The sequence below is a fragment of the Sebastes fasciatus genome, chromosome 16, assembly GCF_043250625.1.
Source record: "Sebastes fasciatus isolate fSebFas1 chromosome 16, fSebFas1.pri, whole genome shotgun sequence".
Lineage (NCBI taxonomy): Eukaryota > Metazoa > Chordata > Actinopteri > Perciformes > Sebastidae > Sebastes > Sebastes fasciatus.
In genome coordinates this window covers 526164-547063 of record NC_133810.1, presented here as the reverse complement: position 1 = coordinate 547063, position 20900 = coordinate 526164, and the positions used below count along the sequence as shown (strand labels likewise).

At 42.5% G+C, this 20900-nt stretch overlaps 2 protein-coding genes and 1 long non-coding RNA gene across 3 annotated transcripts in view; 1 reads left to right on the top strand and 2 right to left on the bottom strand.

Moving 5' to 3' along the window:
- The window catches only part of LOC141753022 (GTPase IMAP family member 7-like), a 2231-nt gene extending 130 nt beyond the window's left edge, over positions 1 to 2101 (top strand). Inside the window, exons 1-2 of the mRNA XM_074611328.1 lie at positions 1 to 768; positions 1144 to 2101. The exon at positions 1 to 768 is cut by the window's left edge and continues 130 nt beyond it. Of these exons, the coding sequence (XP_074467429.1) occupies positions 624 to 768; positions 1144 to 1916 (918 nt within the window). The 5' untranslated portion in view covers positions 1 to 623 and the 3' untranslated portion in view covers positions 1917 to 2101. The remainder of the gene's footprint in view (positions 769 to 1143) is intronic.
- A 2871-nt stretch (positions 2102 to 4972) lies between these two features.
- Positions 4973 to 11175, bottom strand: LOC141753503 (uncharacterized). The gene is made up of 2 exons (XR_012590467.1): positions 10959 to 11175; positions 4973 to 5242 (listed from the first exon to the last, which is right to left on the bottom strand). It is a non-coding gene; the product is annotated as an uncharacterized LOC141753503 (long non-coding RNA).
- Positions 6713 to 20900, bottom strand: part of LOC141752421 (GTPase IMAP family member 8-like) — a 48816-nt gene continuing 34628 nt past the window's right edge. The window contains exons 2-5 of the mRNA XM_074610385.1: positions 12570 to 12625; positions 8966 to 9569; positions 7283 to 8228; positions 6713 to 6716 (exon numbers count right to left, since the gene is read on the bottom strand). Of these exons, the coding sequence (XP_074466486.1) occupies positions 6713 to 6716; positions 7283 to 8228; positions 8966 to 9548 (1533 nt within the window). The 5' untranslated portion in view covers positions 9549 to 9569; positions 12570 to 12625. The remainder of the gene's footprint in view (positions 6717 to 7282; positions 8229 to 8965; positions 9570 to 12569; positions 12626 to 20900) is intronic.

Genomic DNA, 20900 nt, shown 5'->3' with positions numbered 1-20900 from the left:
AAACAAAACCCCGTGGAGCAATGAAAGTAAGGACCGTCTGAGGTGGGATCCCGGCCCAGTGGGGTCGGGATCACCACCGGCCCGTCTCACCCGCACCGTCAGGGAGGTGGAGCGTGAGGACCTGAAAGATGGTGACAAGAGGTTAACGTCACGCTGCCGTAAAGTGGTATCGGTGCCGTTGTATCGGAGCCGTTTGGCGAGTACATGAGCACAGCATCAGACCCGATGCTGGTATCGGTATCGCTGCATCCCTATAGACAACAACACAGTACCTTCATTAAGCCTTTCTGACTCGGTTCTGTTTGTATTTGAGTGTTTCTGAATATATTTGTTCTCTGTGTCTGAACAGATCCAAAGAGAAAGAGAAGAAACAGTAAGGATTTTCCTCCAGGTGTGAAACTCCCTTCAGCTCCACAGAGAACATCATCATGTTTGTTTATCAAGATGTGTGATTTAACATTTATTAGTCTTTTAATGATAATCCACTTTTCAAACATAATTTCCAGAACAAATATCTTCTTATATTTGGGCCAATAAGGTTTGAGCACAAGCTCTAATATACAGGAAGTAACTATTTAAACAGATGACATGGCAGTTTGTTGGTATAATATCGTCTGTTATTTATGACCTATAAATACTTCACATCAGAGTTTCATGGTTCTGTTCTGAGGCTGGTTCTTGTTGGGAAAACTGGAGCAGGAAAGAGCTCCAGTGGAAACACCATACTGGGAAGAGACGCCTTCAGTGCAGCTGCCGCTCGCTCCTCAGGTAACACCCGGTGATACGGAAATAAATAGTGTTTAAATCCAGTAATCAGTCAATATGTCAGCGGATAATGTACAGCCAGCGGGTCAGTGCTGTGAAAGAGTCCCCGACAGAATACTGAAGGGGGTTAAGCGGTGTAACCAGGAGTAACCGTTGTAACCGGGAGTAACCGTTGTAACCGGGAGTAACCGTTGTAACCGGGAGTAACCGTTGTAACCGGGAGTAACCGTTGTAACCGGGAGTAACCGGGAGTAACCGTTGTAACCGGGAGTAACCGGGAGTAACCGTTGTAACCGGGAGTAGGAGTTATTTTTGTTAGTTATTCTAGGTGTTTGTTGCCGAGGGCGACGGCTGACAGCTTGTGTTTTCTGTCCTCAGTCACCAGCCAGTGCTCGAAGCAGACAGGCGAGGTGTTCGACCGGCAGGTGACCATCGTCGACACTCCCGGACTCTTTGACACCTCGTTACCCGAGCACACCGTGAGGAGGGAGATCTTAAAATGCATCAACATGTCGGCCCCGGGGCCCCACGCCATCCTGCTGGTCATCGGGCTGGGGACCTTCACCGCAGAGGAAAGAGACGCTGTCAGGACGGTGGAGAACATGTTTGGGGAGGAAGCCTGGAAGCACACCATCATCCTCTTCACTCACGGAGACAGAGTCAGGTCAGACTTCAGACAGCTGCTGGACGCCGCTGGACCAGAGCTGCAGTCCATCCTGAAGAAGGTGGGAAACAGGTTCCATCTGTTCAACAACGTCAAAGCCAACGATCGTGGACAGGTCCTGGACCTGCTGGAGAAGGTGGAGGAGATGGTTGGTGCCAACGGAGGACAGTTTTTCTCCAACTCCATCTACGAGGAGGTGGTGAAGATGCTGAAGCAGAGAGAGGTCGAGCTCAAAGCGATCTACCAAAGGAAACTGGAGCAAGAAATTAAATCTGTGGAGTCAAAGTACGAGAAGAAGCTGAGTGAAGCTCAAGAGGAGCATCAGCAGGTGGAGAAGCGACTTCAGTCTGAGCTGCAGGAGGTGAAGCGGTTCTATCACGCTTTAGAGAGCGGAGTCCGCCATGTCCTAGAGCAGACGGTGAAGACCGACTCCATGGAAGACATCCAGAAGTACCACGAGGCCCTGAAACTAAAGTTCACCTCTTAAACTGCTGGACCCTCGATCAGGTCCACCGTCAGGGGGTCAAAGGGTACAGCTGTCCCCGAGCCCAAGGCCAGGGGGGCCATGCGAAGGTCTATGGCTGACCCTTAAATGAAATCAAGAACAGCAATTTACTTACTGACCTATATCACTGACACTACAAGTTAAATGTATTTACAAGACGAATAAATGTATTGACTCAGACTCCGACCGCGGTTCAGACTGTCCAGTTCATTGTAAAAGCTGTTTTTGTCCCGCTTTTTCTCATTATACACGTGATAAAGTACTTTTGACGTAGTTTTTTTTTGTTTGATGCGGTGCTGCAGTGCGGTCCTAATGAAGCCCCTTGCGTTTCTACCGTTTGACGTGTTCTCCGTTCCATATCTGGAGAAGTTCAGTAGTTTCTTCTTAGATCCAAACTACTCCTCGTCCACTAGCGGCCATGTTTCCGTGTTGTTTTTTCCGAGCGTCACAGTGGGCAAGTGCGTGTGATCTGTCTACGGCAACTCTAGAGGGCTAAAATACAACGACAAGGGCAAAGCGAACCTGGAGCGCTTTTTGTTCACAACGCACAGATTAAGCGAACCGCATCGAGTCACCCCGGCTCAAACAAACCAAACTCAGACCACCTCCTGAGGAGGAGGTGGTCTGAGTTCGGTTTGGTTCAGAGGTCTGAGTCCTTTTGGAGTGTTCACATTATGCGCAAAAAATGCTGACTAATCGCTCTGAGTTCGTTTGGAGGACTGAAAGGGACCAAAAGTGAAAACACCCTTCAGCACAAGAACTCCAGAGTTATCTTCCCTCGGTACTAGCTAGGGATGCACCGATACGAGTATCGGGTATCGGGTCCGATACTGTGCTCATGTACTCGTACTCGCAAACGGCTCCGATACCACTTTACGGCAGCGTGACATTAACCTCTCGTCACCATCTTTTGGGTCCTCGCGCTCCACCTCACCGACGGTGGCGGCGCACCGCCTCGTATGCGGGACTCCCCAGCCTGCCGTGTGGCGCTCACACCCTCCAGCTGGCTGTTAACGAGGCTCTTTAGACACAGAGAAGTACTCGTATCGGTACTCGGTATCGGAGAGTACCCAGATGGAAGTACTGGTATCGGTGCATCCCTAGTTAGTTGATAAACTAAATTCTGGACTCCTGATAGTTTCCCGTCATGAGACTAGCTTAGACACCACATGATGACCTCACAGAACCAGTCATACACCTGTCCTTTAACGGTCCTGTTCTCTAACCTGATAAATAACTGTAATAACTAGTTATGTATTTTATACAATGTTCCTGTTATTGTTGTTGTTTATCTGGTTTTATGTTTTGTAACTTTAGGAGTGTTCTTGCTCAGCCAAGATAGATTCAACCAGTCGGTTAACGACGTTAAGAAACACGACAAACGAACTCTTTCACGCACGGACTGAACAACTTTCAGGGCTGTTTCCTTTTTCTTTAGTTTAGTTATTTAGTCAGATTAAGATTGTGTGTTTTAACCTTTATTATCGTCTAAATAAATGTTATTGGAATATACATGCTGGTCTCTTTAATAATGCATCAGAGGGAATGACGAGAACTACGAAACCCTTCAACCTTTAGTAGCCATTGAAACGGTGATTTATGGTTATTAATCTAATTAATAAACAGAGTTTAGTATACTTAATGAGATTATTTTATGAGATTACATTAATCATTTACTCTTCAAAGAGCGCTGCCTGGGTTGATTTAATGTAAATTAAATCATACTATTCATAATAATATTAGAGCTGTCAAAGTTAACGTGATAATAACGCAAAGCTGTTTAACGCCAATCATTTATTTAACGCAACTTTCAGTTTTACAGCCGGAGTGAAGATTCTATCATATGAAACTATAAACCTGATGAATTACATCATTAACTTGATTCATATCTTAGCAAAATATTATATCCATGAAATGGTACGACTTAAAAAGAATAACCTTTTACACTTTTAAAGATGCTGAATTTAAAACATATTAGACGATTGAAAACTTAAAACTCAAAAACTCTAAAATGGCAAAAAATAAAACAATTATTTAGACATTTCAAATTTATTCCAATCGTTAAACAGAACCCGAATTTGTCGGTTTCTATGTTATGTAAAGATATACTGTAGATATCAGGGCGCTGCAAATTTGGCCCCTGAGGGCCGTGACAGCCATTTTTTCAAAATGGCTGCCAAATAGGCGCTAAATATTCCTAAATGTTGCATGAAACTGATTTCATGAGTCTTGATGATTTCCGAGGTGTGTTCCAGCTGGTCAGATCAGATGTCAGAAGATCACAGACAGGTTTTTATTTATTTTTTAAGGGTACTTTTTAAAAGCTTTTAACCTCAGAAAAACATGAAAACCAAATAAAAGGAGCATGAAGGTCACTTCAGGGTCAAACTTCACCCCTTTGCCTTTATGGTAGAATGACAACCACATTTGAATGTTTGGGACGTGACTAAAGTGTGCACGGTGTTGGTTTGCTTGTCTTCCAGTGAGTGTCATGAACTATATGTGGTCACTTTGAAATCTGGAAAAAAAAAGAAATCTTGTTTCAGTCAGACCTCACAAAGAAAACTAAAAGTACCTATAAACAGCACATAGAGGGCTGGGAGGAGGAGTTAGTGAGCCGTGACGACGGCGTGAGGCTGGGACCCCGGGACCGAGTCATGTGACCGAGCGGACGCTACTGCGCCTGCTCTACGAGCCCAATGGATGCGGAAGATCGCCGGTGAATCCGGTGCTTTTCCAGTCGGAAGTTGAGTTATTTAGACCTCATGTTCCACTGAGACTCTCTGATAGGACTTTTCAGATTCACTACTGTACGACCACGTCACTATTTACACTTGAATAACATTTAGAACGTGTTTAATGTTTCCTTTAATAGCAAGTAGTTCATGTTGTTTGTTTTGGTACATATTAATAATGTAAAATATCTTGAGCTGTTAAATAAAGTTTATTATATTAATAACTAATCTATATTATCTAATAAATAAATAATTAGCAAAAATTATTTTAAATCAAACAATTTAATAAAAAGCAAAACTCAGTAGAGATACATGTTTCTTTTTATTCGTATGAATCAAACAAACAACAGATTATCAATATATCAGAATCATGTTGAACAAACTTAACATCTGACGTTGTATATATTGTGATTATATCATCAGTACGGGTGTAAAGGTACTTGTTATTGTATTTAACCGGTCGGTACAGGAAGTTCGGTTCGGTCCCTGACATCCTCTCGGTACGCTCTGTGACCCAAACATCCCATTATGTGTCGACTGCTCACAACCACGGAACAGAAATCTGGAGCGCGTCTTTTACCTGGAAGGTTTTGGCAGCGTACCAGATGTTCTCTATCAGCTGTAGCAGCGCTGTGACCTCAAAACCAAGATACGTACCGAACCATGACCCCAAGACCAAGATACGTACCGAACCATGACCCCAAAACCGAGGTACGTACCGAACCGTCACCCCAAAACCGAGATACGTACCGAACCATGACCCCAAGACCGAGATACGTACCGAACCATGACCCCAAAACCGAGGTACGTACCGAACCGTCACCCCAAAACCAAGATATGTACCGAACCGTGACCCCAAGACCGATATACATACCGAACTGTAACCCCAAAACCGAGATACGTACCGAACCTTGACCCCAAGACCGATATATATACAGAACCATGACCCCCATAACCGAGGTACGCACCGAACCGTGACCCCAAAACGTGATACGTACTGAACCATGACCCCAAAACCGAGATATGTGCCGAACCGTGACCCCAAAACCGAGATACGTACCGAACCGTGACCCCAAAACCGAGAAACGTACCGAACCGTGACCCCAAAACCGAGATACCTACCGAACCGTGACCCAAAAACCGAGATACGTACCGAACCGTGACCCCAAAACCGAGATACGTACCGAACCGTGACCCCAAAACCGAGATACGTACCGAACCGTGACCCCAAAACCGAGATACGTACGAACCGTGAGTTTTGCATAGCGTGACATCATGATCAGATACATGAGGACAATAAAAACATGTTAAACTTCATTCATGTAGAAATGTTATAAAATGAGCCAAAGTGATTTATCGATACAACAAATGACTGTTTAAGAACATTAACAGAAATGTTTAAAAACTGAATTAATTCATTACGTCTCATTAATTTTCAGTAGAAGCTCAAATCAATAACATGTAAATACAATAAAAATTAAAGCCGCAAGCGGCATTTCGCGGGTTATAGCCTTTCGCGCTCAAAGCGCCCCCCTAGTCGCCGATTTCAATGAAACTTTCAGCGGATGTTTCAACTACTCTTGTGAACATATGCTGCAAGTTTGGAGACGATGGGCCAAAGGCTTGGGAAGTTAGGTCTATTGATGTGCTGAGCCCGCCCCTTAAAAATTAATTGGTCAATATCTTCACAACACAATGACATATCAACAAGCTTTATGCAACTTTTGATGAGCCTGGTCCAATAATGATTCACAGAAAATATGCCAGCAATCAGACCTACGGTTTAGGAGGAGATGTCAAAAATGTGTTTTTCAAAGAATTCAACATGGCGGAAAATCTAGTCAGTGGACTGTCATGGTCCAAGAGAGTAACCCTAACCCTAACCCTTCGGGGCTATAACCCTAACAAGTGTATGATCATGAATATGTGGACAGAGAGTTATAAATGATGAAGCAGTGACTCTTCTTCTGACTCAAAGTGCAGCTGATATAAACACTCAAGAGGTCAAAGGTCAAAAACTGAATTAACTCATTACTGTCAGACTCATCTGAAAAACACAAAGTATTGTTATTAAAACAGAAAGATTAATTAACTCACTCAAATTACTGAAATCAAATCAAATATAAAACTATTAAAGTCTGTCACTGAATAACAGAGGAGTGACGGACGATACGTCTTTAACTAATTACTATTACTTAATCCAGTAAACTACTCCTTAAATAGTTTTTATGCTAAATGGTAAATGGACTTGCAGTTATATAGTGCTTGTATACAGGTATACATTATAATTTTCTTAAGTATATCTTGATCAAAAGATTAAGTACAAGTATAAGCCAAGCATACTTCTCCTTCTCCTGCTCCTGGTACTACCAAGATCCTACTGCCCATTCTATTGCTCCTCCTACTGCTCCTACTGCTGCTCCTCCTACTGCTCCTCCTACTGCTCCTCCTACTGCTGCTACTACTGCTGCTACTACTCCTCCTCCTACTGCTACTGCTATCCCTATCCCTACCAATGCTCCTACACATAGGCCTATAACGGCTCCAAACACTGCATATCGTACAATTCTTTCCCATACTTTTTCTTTTACTTTGTCACCACTGCTGTCTGACCGGTTCCTTTCTTTTACTTTGTCACCACCGCTGTCTGACCGGTTCCTTTCTTTTACTTTGTCATCACTGCTGTCTGACCGGTTCCTTTCTTTTACTTTGTCACCACTGCTGTCTGACCGGTTCCTTTCTTTTACTTTGTCACCACCGCTGTCTGACCGGTTCCTTTCTTTTACTTTGTCATCACTGCTGTCTGACCGGTTCCTTTCTTTTACTTTGTCACCACCGCTGTCTGACCGGTTCCTTTCTTTTACTTTGTCATCACCGCTGTCTGACCGGTTCCTTTCTTTTACTTTGTCACCACTGCTGTCTGACCGGTTAATTTCTTCTTTAAAGAACGTCTGGACCATCCTGAACATCTCATTTGTGTAGTGTTCTCCACCATTCACTGTGACCATCTCATCTATTTGATTCAGGAGGTTTCTAACCTGCTCTCTGCTTCTTTTGGATCCGTTGTGAAACACACAGTATCTACCACCACACATGGAGACCAGTTCTGACACGAGTTTGTTAGACTTTATCTCATCCTCAACGCTCTTGTCTTTTAGCTCATCTCCATAAGTGAACAGCACCATGGAGTACCTACGAGCTTCACCATCAAACAGTTTAGGAAGTAGCTCAAACAGTATGACCTCTGCTTTGGTGATTCTGCCTATTCTGACCACGATGATGAAGGCATGTGGTCCTGGACTGGCCTCAACTATCGACTTCATGATCTCCAGGTACAGCTGTTTAGGAGTCAGAACTTCATCAGTGAATCCTGGAGTGTCGACCACTGTGACCTTACGACCCTCCACCACGGCTGATTTAGAGACCGTCTCAGTACTGACTGGATTAAAACCACAGGCTGATTTAAACTGATCTGATCCCAGGATGGTGTTTCCTGATGCACTTTTTCCAGCTCCAGGTAGACCGAACAGCACGACCCTCCTGTCTCTGGAAACATCAGCTGGAAGATAGAAAACAAATGAATCAGATGAGTTTACCTTCTCATAACTACAGTCTGAAAACTGATTGAAACATCAGTCAGTAAAACATCTCCTAAACTGGAATAACCGCCTCGTGGTTGTACGCCTCCGCCAACCAGCCAAGTGTCACTTTACATCCATGTCTGTCCAAAATGTCATCACTTCTTCCTGTTAGAAATCTGGTTAAATTATCATAATTAGCAGATGAATTCTTGAGTTATGGCCAAAATGTGTTTTTGAGGTCACAGTGACCTTTGACCTTTGACCACCAAAATCTACTCAGTTCATCTTTGAGTCCAAGTGGACGTTTGTGCCAAATTCTGAAGAGATTCTCTGCAGGTGTTCCTGAGATATCACCTTCACAAGAATGGACAACCCAAAAACATAATGCATCCAGCCACGGCTGTCGCCGGCAAACTCTGGTTAGTGACCACGAAGACACAAGGCTGATAACATGGTTAATCTGGTGATCACCTGCCAATGGTCAAACATGTTGTGCACCAGTTTCCTCCTCACATGTGAACTCTGTGTTGTCACTGTTTGTCAACCTTTGATTAAAAGTGACTTCAGTGATAGGAGCTGTAACAACCAACACCACCAGCCTCCAGCTGTGAGGGTTCATTCCTAACTCTGATAAAGATCAGTAGCCTACATGACGTCATCCAAAACCATGACATTACTTAAAATGAATACATGTAAGAATTAGATCACACGGTACCTGGTAGATCAGGTTGTTGATGGGTTGGTAGATGGCCTGACTTCAGCAGCAGGTCTCTGACTTGTTCTTCATCGTCATCCTCATTGTTGAAGAGGTGAGACGCCCCCGCAAACATTTTAACAACATCTGGAAGTTTATCTTTATCTTGAATGATAAAATCCTCCAATTCCTTGTCATTGAGAGCATCACCTCCGGTGAAGAGCAGGTAACTCTTTTTCAACCCCCGGGGCCCGAGGACTCTCATAGCCGCCTTCAAAGCCTTCTGGTCCTTCTCTGTGAACCGTCCAACTTTGAGCACCACCAGAAACAGACAACGTCTGGACGACTGCAGGAGCTCCTGACACCAGCTTTTGATCTTCTCCTCTTTGTCTTTGCTGTCTAATATTCCCGGAGTGTCGACCACCGAGATCTGTTTCCCGAAGACATTTCCTTTTTCTTCAGAGATTTCTTCTGTAACTGATGTGAAGGCAAGCTTTGACTCAAACGCTGGTCGTCCCAGTATGGTGTTTCCTGAAGCACTTTTACCAACTCCTGCTTTTCCAAGCAGGACGATGGTGAGATCTGGATGAGGATCTGGATTCATGACTGAGGATCAGAAAACCTGCTGGAGAAAAGGATCAGATTCAGAAAGTTACAAAGTCTTTATCTGTATTCATGGAAATCCCCTCAACTGGTTTTCACCTCGCTGATAGGAAGACACACAGAGGAAGGATTCATTGTTGGTACTCTCTGAACTTCAGCATGCTTCTACCCAGTTAGATGCTTATTACTATGAACTACAGTATGATTCACTCTAGGTTAGTAATTATGTTGTGTTAATAATGCTAAAACAGTGAATTATTGGATCAGTATCATCTACTGCTGTCTGGTTTAATTCAAAGACCAAAATCAATCCAAACAAACACCGTCAGGAATTAAAGAAAATCTGCATCACTCATGCTGAGCCATTGAACTACATTCTCCAGTTCCCTTGAGTCCTTAACTCCGCCTATAGACCCGACGTTTACAGTAACCACTGTCTACTGTAACCCATGACGTCAGCAGGGTCCTTCAGTTTTCACAACTAGGTGTGAAGATGTACCCATGATAAAAAGAGACCCTCCTTTGTCTCTTTCAGCTCTGACCTGCTAACAGCAGACAGTCAGGACAGGCAGAGGACGCAAGAACCTGCCTGAAATATTCCTGCTTAGCTCAGTTTGCACTGCTAACCCACAGTAAACCAGATCAGTGCCAGAGACTACAACAAAGTCGGCCAGCTAACTTTAAAAGCAACAGGAACAAAGCAAGTTAGCGCCGAGCTGCTAACTCTGCAGGAACAAAGGACCAGAGCGACCAGTTTTACGCGTCTGGGCTTCCCCTGGTAACCGTGGTAACCCTGTGTTTAACGTCACATTGCTATGAATTGTGGGTAATTCCCTCCGTCAAAGTCTGCAGAAATTCAGACCTAGAGGAAGTGTTCATAAAGGACTCACAGAGAGCCCCCCATAGTGCCCTCCAGGCTCGTCACTAAGCTCAAGGATCTGGGCCTGAACACACCACTGTGTGACTGGATCCTGGACTTCCTGACGGAACGCCCCCAGGTGGTGAGAATGGACAACCTTCAGGAGTTCATTAAAGTACACGGCCTATAAAACGCTAAAAAGTGGCGTAAATCACACATTTAATTAAAGGTGGCTGACTTCCTGTTGAGTTTTGGGCATACCTCCAAGAGGCTTTTTTGTGCGTCTCCGTGTGTCTGCCAAATTTCATACATGTAGGTGCAACCGGCGCGAGGGGGTCAATTTTTCCAACTCTCTAGGGGGCGCTGGCGAGCCATTTTGCAACACTCAAACCCGAAACCCTTAAAATATCAAATTTTTCATTTTGAGCATGGCAATAGCCTCAAAAAGGTGATTCATTTGGGAGGAGAAAAATAATTAAAGCTGCGAGCAACGATGAACGGGCCCTCGCCCCCGCGGGCATGTCTGGGGAACGCGCATGTTGGGGCATGTACATGTCTTCAGGCCAAGACTCTTATAAAACATGTCAAATTTGGGGAAGATTGGACAATGTATAGTCAATTTACAACAACTTCCTGTTTCCTGTAGGGGGCGCTATGACTATCACGCATAATACCACATATATGTCTTCAGGCCTGGACTATTATCCAGTTTGTGAAGTTTGGAGCAGTTTGGACTATGTAAAGTCAAGTTACAACAGCTTCCTGTGTCATGGCGAATCATGTAAATTCTCCGCCATGCCACGTCAACACCGTTTCATGAAAACTCACGATTTGAGCAACTTTTTATCACAAAGGTCTTAAGATACTACTGACCAAATTTGAAGTTGATCGGGTTAAATCTCTAGTAGGAGTTCGTAAAAGTATGCATAAAATACATAAAAAACACAAAATTCAATATGGCCGACTTCCAGGTGGGCGGAGCTAATGAAACCCAATGAGGAATATGTTAGCAATAATGAGCAGGATGTACCTATTAAATTTCATGAATATCGGATTAATTTTGTCCAAATCACAGCCTTCCACACGTTAGGGGGCGCTATAGAGCCGGCTAAACACGCTAAGCCCAATCGCTGTACATTCACGTAAAGTTTACGAGTGTCCATCGTTTTGCCAAGATTCATGAGTTTTCGAGTATACCAAGGGCGTCAAAGGCATGTTCAAAGGCTAAAAGACATAAGGGGGCGCTAGAGAGCCGACATGCCACGCCCACGCAAAATTTCACCCCTTAATCGAAGAAATTACGAGTTTGGATGTGCGTGTAAAGTTTCATGAGTTTTTGTGAATCCTAAAGTCTTCAAACATGTGTTCGTAAATTAAAAAAAAACGCAGGAAGTCCAAGGTGGCTGACTTCCTGTTTGCCGAAAAAAATCTCAAAAATATTTAATCCAGGTATGAGGGCGTGAGCAATGACATACTTGAATTTCGTGTAGATCGAAGAAACTTTCTCTGAAAAACTGCGTACATTAGGGGGCGCTATGGAGCCCCCTGGAGACACCCGAGCCCAGTCACTCCAGAACATTGAATTTCCCACCAGTTCTGACGCATATTCCACTTTTGGTGAGTTTTTGGGGATGGCTAAGGTCCCAAAAACGCGTTCTCCCAGCGGAAAAAGAATAATCCTTAGAAAAACAATAGGTTTCCTCGCACGAAAATTCGTGCCAGGACACCGTTGGGGTCCTGGCACTTTCGTGCTCGGGCCCTAATAATAAGAATCCTTACAGTTTCAATAGGGCCTTCACTGGCCCGACGTTGTCGGTGCTCGGGCCCTAACTAGAAGTGGAAGAATAAAACATCCTAAACTAACCTCAACATGGTTTCTTATGAACTTCTAGTGAATCTGAATTATCTTTAAAACTTCTGATAAATTCAAACACAATCAGCTGATTCCTCCGTCAGAACACCAAATCAGTCAAAAGTCAAAGTAACAGACACACCCCAGTATTTTCTTACGAGGAAATGAAGAAAAAGTAGTAAAACATACTGATGTGTATATATATATATATATTTATATATATATTTATATATGTATACTGTAGACATGCTGTATTCACACCTGCTCAGGTGTGAAAAGATCATTTACTGAACTAAAAACAACAAACTCACCAGAAACAACAGGAGCTGAGTGGACGATGTCTCTTCTCTTCTCTCTCTGAGCAGAATTGCATAAAAGACGACCTTTCAAAATAAAAGCACAACATCTAACACTGAGTACTGGTCAAATAAAAGCACTCCTGCTCCTCTATAAAATAATAAAACCTTTACTCAGAGTACACAGAGCTCCTATTCTCTACATCATACAACTGATTATCAGTTAGACATAAACACTACCTGCTAGAAATAAGAGAAGAGACACAACTCTGATTTAACAAAAATTACTGACAGGAAACCAGTCTGGAGTCCCACTGGAACCAGTCTGAAGTCCCACTGGAACCAGTCTGAAGTCCCACTGGAACCAGTCTGTAGTGGAACCAGTCTGAAGTCCCACTGGAACCAGTCTGAAGTCCCCCTGGAACCAGTCTGAAGTGGAACCAGTCTGAAGTGGAACCAGTCGGGTGGTGCATTAAATCAGTGATTGTGATGGTAGATGCTAATAATGCTAACTATAACCACCCATAATGATGTCATCATTAACTGACTAACTAATGTTTTGAACCCGGCTGTAATATTTACAACAGGAGTCTCTGATTTAACTCTTTCCTTTTGTTCCGTTCTCACAGTTTATCTACGACCTAAAAATCACAAGTTGTGTTGAAGAAATTAGTGGCATTAAAACAAATATGTGTTAACGAGTTATCTTTGACTACCCTAGTATGTATGTATATGTACACACATACACACATACAGACGTGGACAAAATTGTGGGTACCCTTCCGTTAAAGAAAGAAAAACCCACAATGGTCATGTAGTCTCTTTCCTGCGACAGTGCTGTTGAAGTGATGATGAAGGATGCTTCGCGGACACTGTTCTTTTTGGTATAATAGAGTTTATTACAAACAAGCAACAAATGTCATAACGAACGTCTAGAGCGTCCGGAGGTCTCAAGTCAAATCTGAGAGTCCTCCCTTCGGAGCTCTCGCGCCTCCTTATATCGGGTCCATGGCATGTAACAGCTGAGCTGAGCGTATAACCATGCATGGCTCCTTTGTCCTACATAACCATGCATGGCTCCTTTGTCCTACATATTTATCTTTCAGCCCCATGTCATATCTTGTGACCATATTCTCCACTTATGATTCTTACCCATGTGTTTACCCTTATGGCCTCTCGGTCATGTGCAAGACTTGAAAATATACCACATATTCCCCCCTTCGAGACTTACACAAAGTCTCGAAAAAATAAAAGAAGAGACATACAGGTGTATTTAACATGACAAATTTAACAACCCGCCCTTTTTACCATTGAAACAACTGTATGGAGTCTAAAAGTGAGAGTGAAAAACCTGTCAGGCAGCTAATCTTTCTTGAAATATCCATTGAACAATGTAGACAGGAAAATTCTCTCACGGTCCCTCTGCCAAGGCGACCATACGTAGAACTTCATAACACTGAAATGAGGAAATTTAGCAATTTGTGTATGGAAATGATTTAAGCAAATACATATGGAACTCTCAGCAAATTAAAACAAGACAATGTCCAAAGTCAGGCTGGTCGACCCATCGCACCTTTCTATGGACCTTTTCCTGCCTACCCCACTGTCCCTAAACATCGAGAAAAAGAAAACATCTGAGGTCCCATTATATTTAGAAACCATCACTTGCCAAGCATGTAATACACAAAAAAGACAATTCATTTTTAAGAATACTAATGTAACATCTAAGAGAAGACATAAGACTATATAACGCTGCAGTTTCTCAGCAGCCTTGACTCCGGTATAGTATCGATGACGTCTTGACTCTGGATGTTGTATCGCCAGTCCACGTTCAGAGTTCTTCAGGCCATTCGTATTTTCATGTTTGAAGTGTCTGAATCCATTCAGCCCATCGGAGTCCCTGACAATCTACCACCCTCACAGTGGTCTTCCCCCAATATGTTCTAGAATGAAAGAAAAGAAAACCAGTATCTTTTGCATACATAACAGATACAAATTAAAACATCAAACACAGAATAAGAACACTTCTATAAGTAAAAATGTGAATTTAGAAATCATATAAGTCAAAATGTGAAATTAGAAATCATATAAGTCAAAATGTGAAATTAGAAATCATATAAGTCAAAATGTGAAATTAGAAATCATATTGTTCCTTTGTTGCCATATCCCCCCTTCGAGACTAAACAAAGTCTCGAAAGAGCAAAACAAAATCAACACTACAAACTACGCAAGCAAAAACAGAGGTAAATAATAGGATTATAATCATATGAGATATTTAAAATGGATATTCCTCCACCAATTCGATCTTTATTGCGTCATCCTCATCCACGTCCGTGTCAGCTTCGTGTAATAATGGCATCAGCGTTTGCTCGCCGGGCAGCACAACTCCAACCCATCTAATTATCATAGCCTTTGCAAAGGTCAACAACAGCGTGCAAAAACAAAACATCACACACAACGCCAGAACGAGCGCTACCAAAACCTGAACTAACACTGCTCCTAGTGGCCCCAATTTATCCTGCAACCAAGCATTTGCAGACCATCCCGCGTCTTCTGATGGGCCAAACGCATCTCTTATGAGCTTCAATGCCCCTATGACACTAGTCATATTATCAGAACTATCAGGAATCAAAGTGTAGCAGGCATCTCCAGTTAAATTTAAAGCAACACATAAGCCCCCTTGTTTGGCCAAAATATAATCAAGAGCCATGTCATGTTTCAGCAACGTCAGTCTGTGACTTCTCTGGGTGTTTGACAACAATTCGAAACCTCTTATGGTTTCGTTCGCAAAGCCTTGCAAGGTGTAGGTAATGTTGTCGATGTGATCTGCCAAGAATGCCACCCCATACCATGGAAATAATCCTATACCCCACTTCTCTCCTAAACTTATTCTCCAATGGTAGGATTCCAACTTGTGAAACTGTGCCAACTCACGTTTTCTCCTACTACTTGAAGCGACATCAGATTGGACCCCCTCTGGCCCTACTCCCTTCTGGATAGTAAGAACCTCATATGGAAGTTTCAACAGTGACATATAACAGCATCCTGTCCACCCATATGGTAGAAATATGTATGCCTTATTACCACAGACCCACCAAATATCCTTGAAATTCCCTATAGTCACATTCCCCGGCAGTATCTGATTATGTACCCTTAAAATTGTCTTCTCTTTGTGTTGTGGTACCTGAAAAGATGCTTCATACGAATCATTACTATTCCCACGTTCCATTTTACCCAAGTCCATCATATATTTATCACACTCTGATAACCCCATAAACGTTCCCGGCCCTTCATGAGTTGTATTTGAACAAAAACAGCTGGTAGCTCCTACTGCTGTCACCTCCATTATATCAGGGACCGCTGTTCTGATATCTTCATGCTGATCAAGTACATTTACATATGGTAAACCTGCCAACCAAGAACAAGTCAATCTAGGCTTAAAAAGGTTCATTGCTAAAGCCATCACTTTATCCACTGATGATTGCTGTTGATACAAGAGCCATGATAATGCATAACTTGGACACCTAGTGGTTAGTGGTTCTGGTATAGTCTCTAAAATCGAAGGCCATGAGCTTGGCGATCGGATTTTCACCAGACACGGACCATCCGTTTTCACAACCGATCTTACGGAGTGGGTTACTTGCTGAAACCATAAGTTCCTACCTGCCCAAGGGTCTGCGATTTGTAACACTGAAGGATCAAACCCAAATGCCTTCCATTTAGTGTCTCTCTTTTGTATTGTATGGTAATGATCCATCATGTACTCTGGTGTCTGATCAGAGTCAACAAAGGTTTTGTCTATGTTTAAACTAGTCCTCTGGGCTGTCATAGATGACTCTACATACTTCTCTTCTATCCTCTGTTCTCTAACTTCAACAATGTCATTACTGCTGTTCTGCTAGGCTCTATTTTTGACATTTGCTTCTGGAGTACATTAGTCACATCCTTAAAGGTCCAAGACGTCATCTTAGATGTCTGCGTTGTATTTACAAATGTCGTAGATGCCACGGATGTCGTCGCTGTTGTAGTATTCATCCCCTTTGAAGTCATAACTAGAGTAGTAGCCTGAGTAGGTGTATGAACATTCTTAGTTGTTTCCGGAACTAACGTAACAAGCTTTATCTGTGTACTAATCACCTTTGGAGTGGTTACTGTAGTAACTTGTTTCTGAACTTCTTTAGTATTCATAGAATCTCCAATAGGCCCCAAATCTTTTATCAGAAGTGACACTCTACGAGTCACACGACCTTTGATCCAATAATTTTGATATGGAACAAATTTAAACTCCGGTTCTTCATAAGAACACATGTATTCTCCTTCGTCTTCCCGAGTAACGTTACGCAGGACAAGGGAACAATCATCTTTAATTTTTATCCACCTAACCTCATTATACAAAATATACTTCCTCTGACCACGAGGCACAACGTCATCGTCAGGTCTTGTCAACAACAAATCTTCACCACGACTATTTTCCCATTTGGGAAACAAGTTCCCTCCATTATTCCATTTCCCACATTGACAAGGAAGGTAAACTGTTCCTCCTAACCTAGCTCTGATCACAGTACTCAAAGGAGGTGACGTTATAGATATCACCTGAGGCGCCTTTGTAGTTACATGTGATGCATTTATACTTCCAATAGCTTTTGCCATTGAAGGAGTAGATTTCTCTTCCATCTGTCCAGCTTTCATCTGGAGAGTTGATGTCATAGTTGTTAATTCTCTTGTTTCCCCAACCTCTTGGGGGTCTATGCTTTTATTCCCCCCTAGTATCACTAGATACACCACGCGAACTACAAATCCTAACTCGGACCGCACACTTCCAATACGTCGATCGTAAAAAGAACACCTGTAATCACCTTGATCTTCCTGTTGAGGCTTATATACATAGAGACTACAGTCTCCCTCAACCTTCGCTCTCCTTTTGTCATTAACTAATGTATATTTCCCTAATGGTGCTGTCTCTGACAGATCTAGGATCTTACCATGGCTATCTTCCCACTGAACTCTGAGTTTCCCTTTACCACTATTTTCTTCTGTACACTGACATGGAAGCCGAACTGACTTTCCCAAGGTTGCTTCAACCCTGGTCCTACAAAATCAATTTCACCGTCTTATCCACAAACTCTTTCCCATTGTCTGAGGATATTCGATCTGGAAGTCCCCACCTGCTTATGACCTCTCTACATAAGAACTTGGCAACCGATTGAGCATCCTTTCGTTTTGTTGGACAGGCCTCAGGCCATCGTGAAAATCTGTCCACCACGACTAGCATGTACCTTTTCCCTTCAATCGGTTTTATCATGTCAACATAGTCTATAACTAGTTCCCGCATCGGACCTCTTGGAGTTGGGATGTGGCCAGGAGGAACCGGCACTCCCCTCCGAACATTGTTTTTCAGACAAATAGTACACCTGCCTATGACATAATCAATCTGTTCAAGCAAACATGGTGCCCAAAACCCATACTCTTTCGTGATCTTTCTCTTCACTTCCCCCCTTGCAACGTGAGCTAAGCCATGCGCCTCCTGAATCATCAGACCCAACAGGTCTGGAGGTGATAGTATCAGCCCCTCATGATTTCTCCAAAGTCCAGTAGAATCTCGGGTGGCACCTCGGTCTAGCCACAACTGTTTGTCCATTTCAGGAGCAGCTTCCTGCATTAAAATCACATCTTTGAGCGTAATTTTGTCTTCCAAGTTCACTTCATGCGTGACGAGAAGAACTTTGCCCAATTTATCTGCTCCAGTGACTGCTTTTGCAGCTTCATCAGCCGCTCTATTCCCTTGTGAAACCCTTAACGCATCCCTCTTATGTGCAGCACATTTAGCTATTGCTATTTCTTTAGGCTTCATCATAGCATGCAACAATTTCATGATCTGGGCATGATGCTGTATCGGCGAACCATCCGTTTTCTTAAACCCTCGGTTCTTCCACACTGCTCCGAACAAGTGGCACACATTATGTGCATATGCAGAGTCAGTATATATCGTCACTCGCTTCCCTTCTGCCAACAAACACGCTTCAGTTAGCCCCACCAGCTCAGCAAGTTGTGCAGATGCAGGCTGTGGTATCTCTTCAGCCTTCTCAACTGCAAATCCAGTTCCTTGGGCTTTTACTATCGCATAGCCGGCCCTTAATTTATCGCCCACACGATAACAAGACCCATCAGTCCAATACTCCAAGTCCACCACATGCAATGGGAGAGCTTGTAAATCCGATCTAAGCCTAGAGTATTTCTCTGCTTCATGAACACAATCGTGTGGCTCACCGTCTTCTGGGGTTGGCAAATTCTCCGCTGGATTTACCGTAACACATCTTGCTAGGGTAACATCTTCCTGCTCTAAGAGCCTATGATAGTCTCTGAGCCTAGACATGGTCAAGTTGTTCTTACCATAATTCAAAAGATTTCTGAGACTATGATGTGTAAGAATTGTCACTGGATAACCCATTGTTACAGAGGATGCTTTATTGTACATTAGAGAAACTCCCACCATAGCTCTGTAACACAATGGTAACCCTAGCTCTACTTCTGATTACATCTGGGTTAAGAGTCCCCTCCATTGGCCATGGTTGGTCAATTTCAGGCCAGCGTTTGTGCCATTTTTCCGATATTTTTTTGCAATGTTTGCGATGCCCCTAATTAAAGGATTATTCTTCTGTACTATCTCAACAGGAGTGATTACTTTTGGATTTTTAGTGTTCTTTTTTCCCATTATAACGGCTTCCTTATGTTCCGTTATTGTACTTTAATGAGTAATTGCTAAAATTAAAACTACTCAAGGCTTTTTAGATTACTCCCCCCTTTTTTTTTTTTTTTTAACCCAATTACCCAATTAATCAATTAACCAATTAATCAATTAACCAATTATCCAATCAACCAATCAATCAATCAACAATTATCCAATTAATCCAATTAATCAATTAACCAATCAATCAACTAACCAATCAATCAATTAACCAATTTATCCAATTATCCAATTAATCCAATTAATCAATTAACCAATCAATCAACTAACCAATCAATCAATTAACCAATTTATCCAATTAAATTAATCAACAAATCAACCAATCATAAATTATCCAATTAATCAATATTCAGCTCAAATCGTCAAACAGTCACCACATTGAATATCCACCACAGCACAGATCAGACAACCCACGCACAATAACATAAATGAACATCTGCAATTGTCAGCAGAGGTTAGACTAAACAATCATATGCCATTAATTAATCAAATGCATTAACTGATCAATCCGTTGCCAAGTTGTCTATTTATTCATTTATTTATTTCTCCAAACTGCCTAGAGCATGTACTCTTTCATGTGTATAGGAGCAGGTCAGTCTCCTCTTAGGTTTATAAATGCAAGCAGGTTTATATGTGTACCATCAATGTTGCTTACGACTGAGAATATATACAAATATGGAAATGCAGGTTTTGTTTTTGTTAAAGAGTCTGTGGATAAATTTGTACCGGCCTTTAGTAGATTGAAGCGGAAGCCTCCTCATGGACGTCAGCAAGCCACACTCCGTGGTGGGCCGTCTCGCTGCCTTGCCTCCCGTTTCAATTCTCATTCACCATAAATGACATAACAGACAAAAAACATGCAATGATTTAGTCTCTTGTGAACCCATTAGGTCCCTTTAACAGCATCATCAATTTTATTCCTCCCCTTTAAGAAGAGCTCATGTTTTATTTACTGACTCATTTAATTCATATATTTCTATTCTTTTCCAAGGGTCATACGGGTACTGCAGTTACACAACTCCACTTTATTTGTCCTGGTTTATAGTTATTTATCTTATGTGTATGCGTTTATCGTAACCAGGCTCATTTCAGTGGCTCATCGTTTTATTCTTTTTACTGTATCTCCCGGAAATCCCTCTTTTGCAGAGAAAACAAGCGTCCACTCCTACCGGCCGTGCCATCACGCCCAACGGCGTGAGTGACAACAGTGATCCAGAGAGAGTGCGCTTCGATCTCTGATCCAGAGAAATTCCCACAATCAACAGCTTATGTTTTACATTATTTAATTCATTTAGTCTTCTGGAAACAGAAGCTCATGGTTTTATACAATACCTCGGGCCACGTATCTATTCTTACAAATTATTAAATGACACATATACTCTCTTCCCATGCATTTTATAGTACACATCTGGAGCCAAATGTCACACACACACACACACATTTTCCCTCCTCCCAACGTCCATACACACACATTCTCTTCACTCCAACTTTAGATATCTTCATTCGTACAGCATGCTTTCTGCCGCTATTTTCCTTACTTTTTCTCATAAAATTTGTGCTACCGTTGAGGTGTAAAAATCTTCGACGAGAGGCTGCTTCAG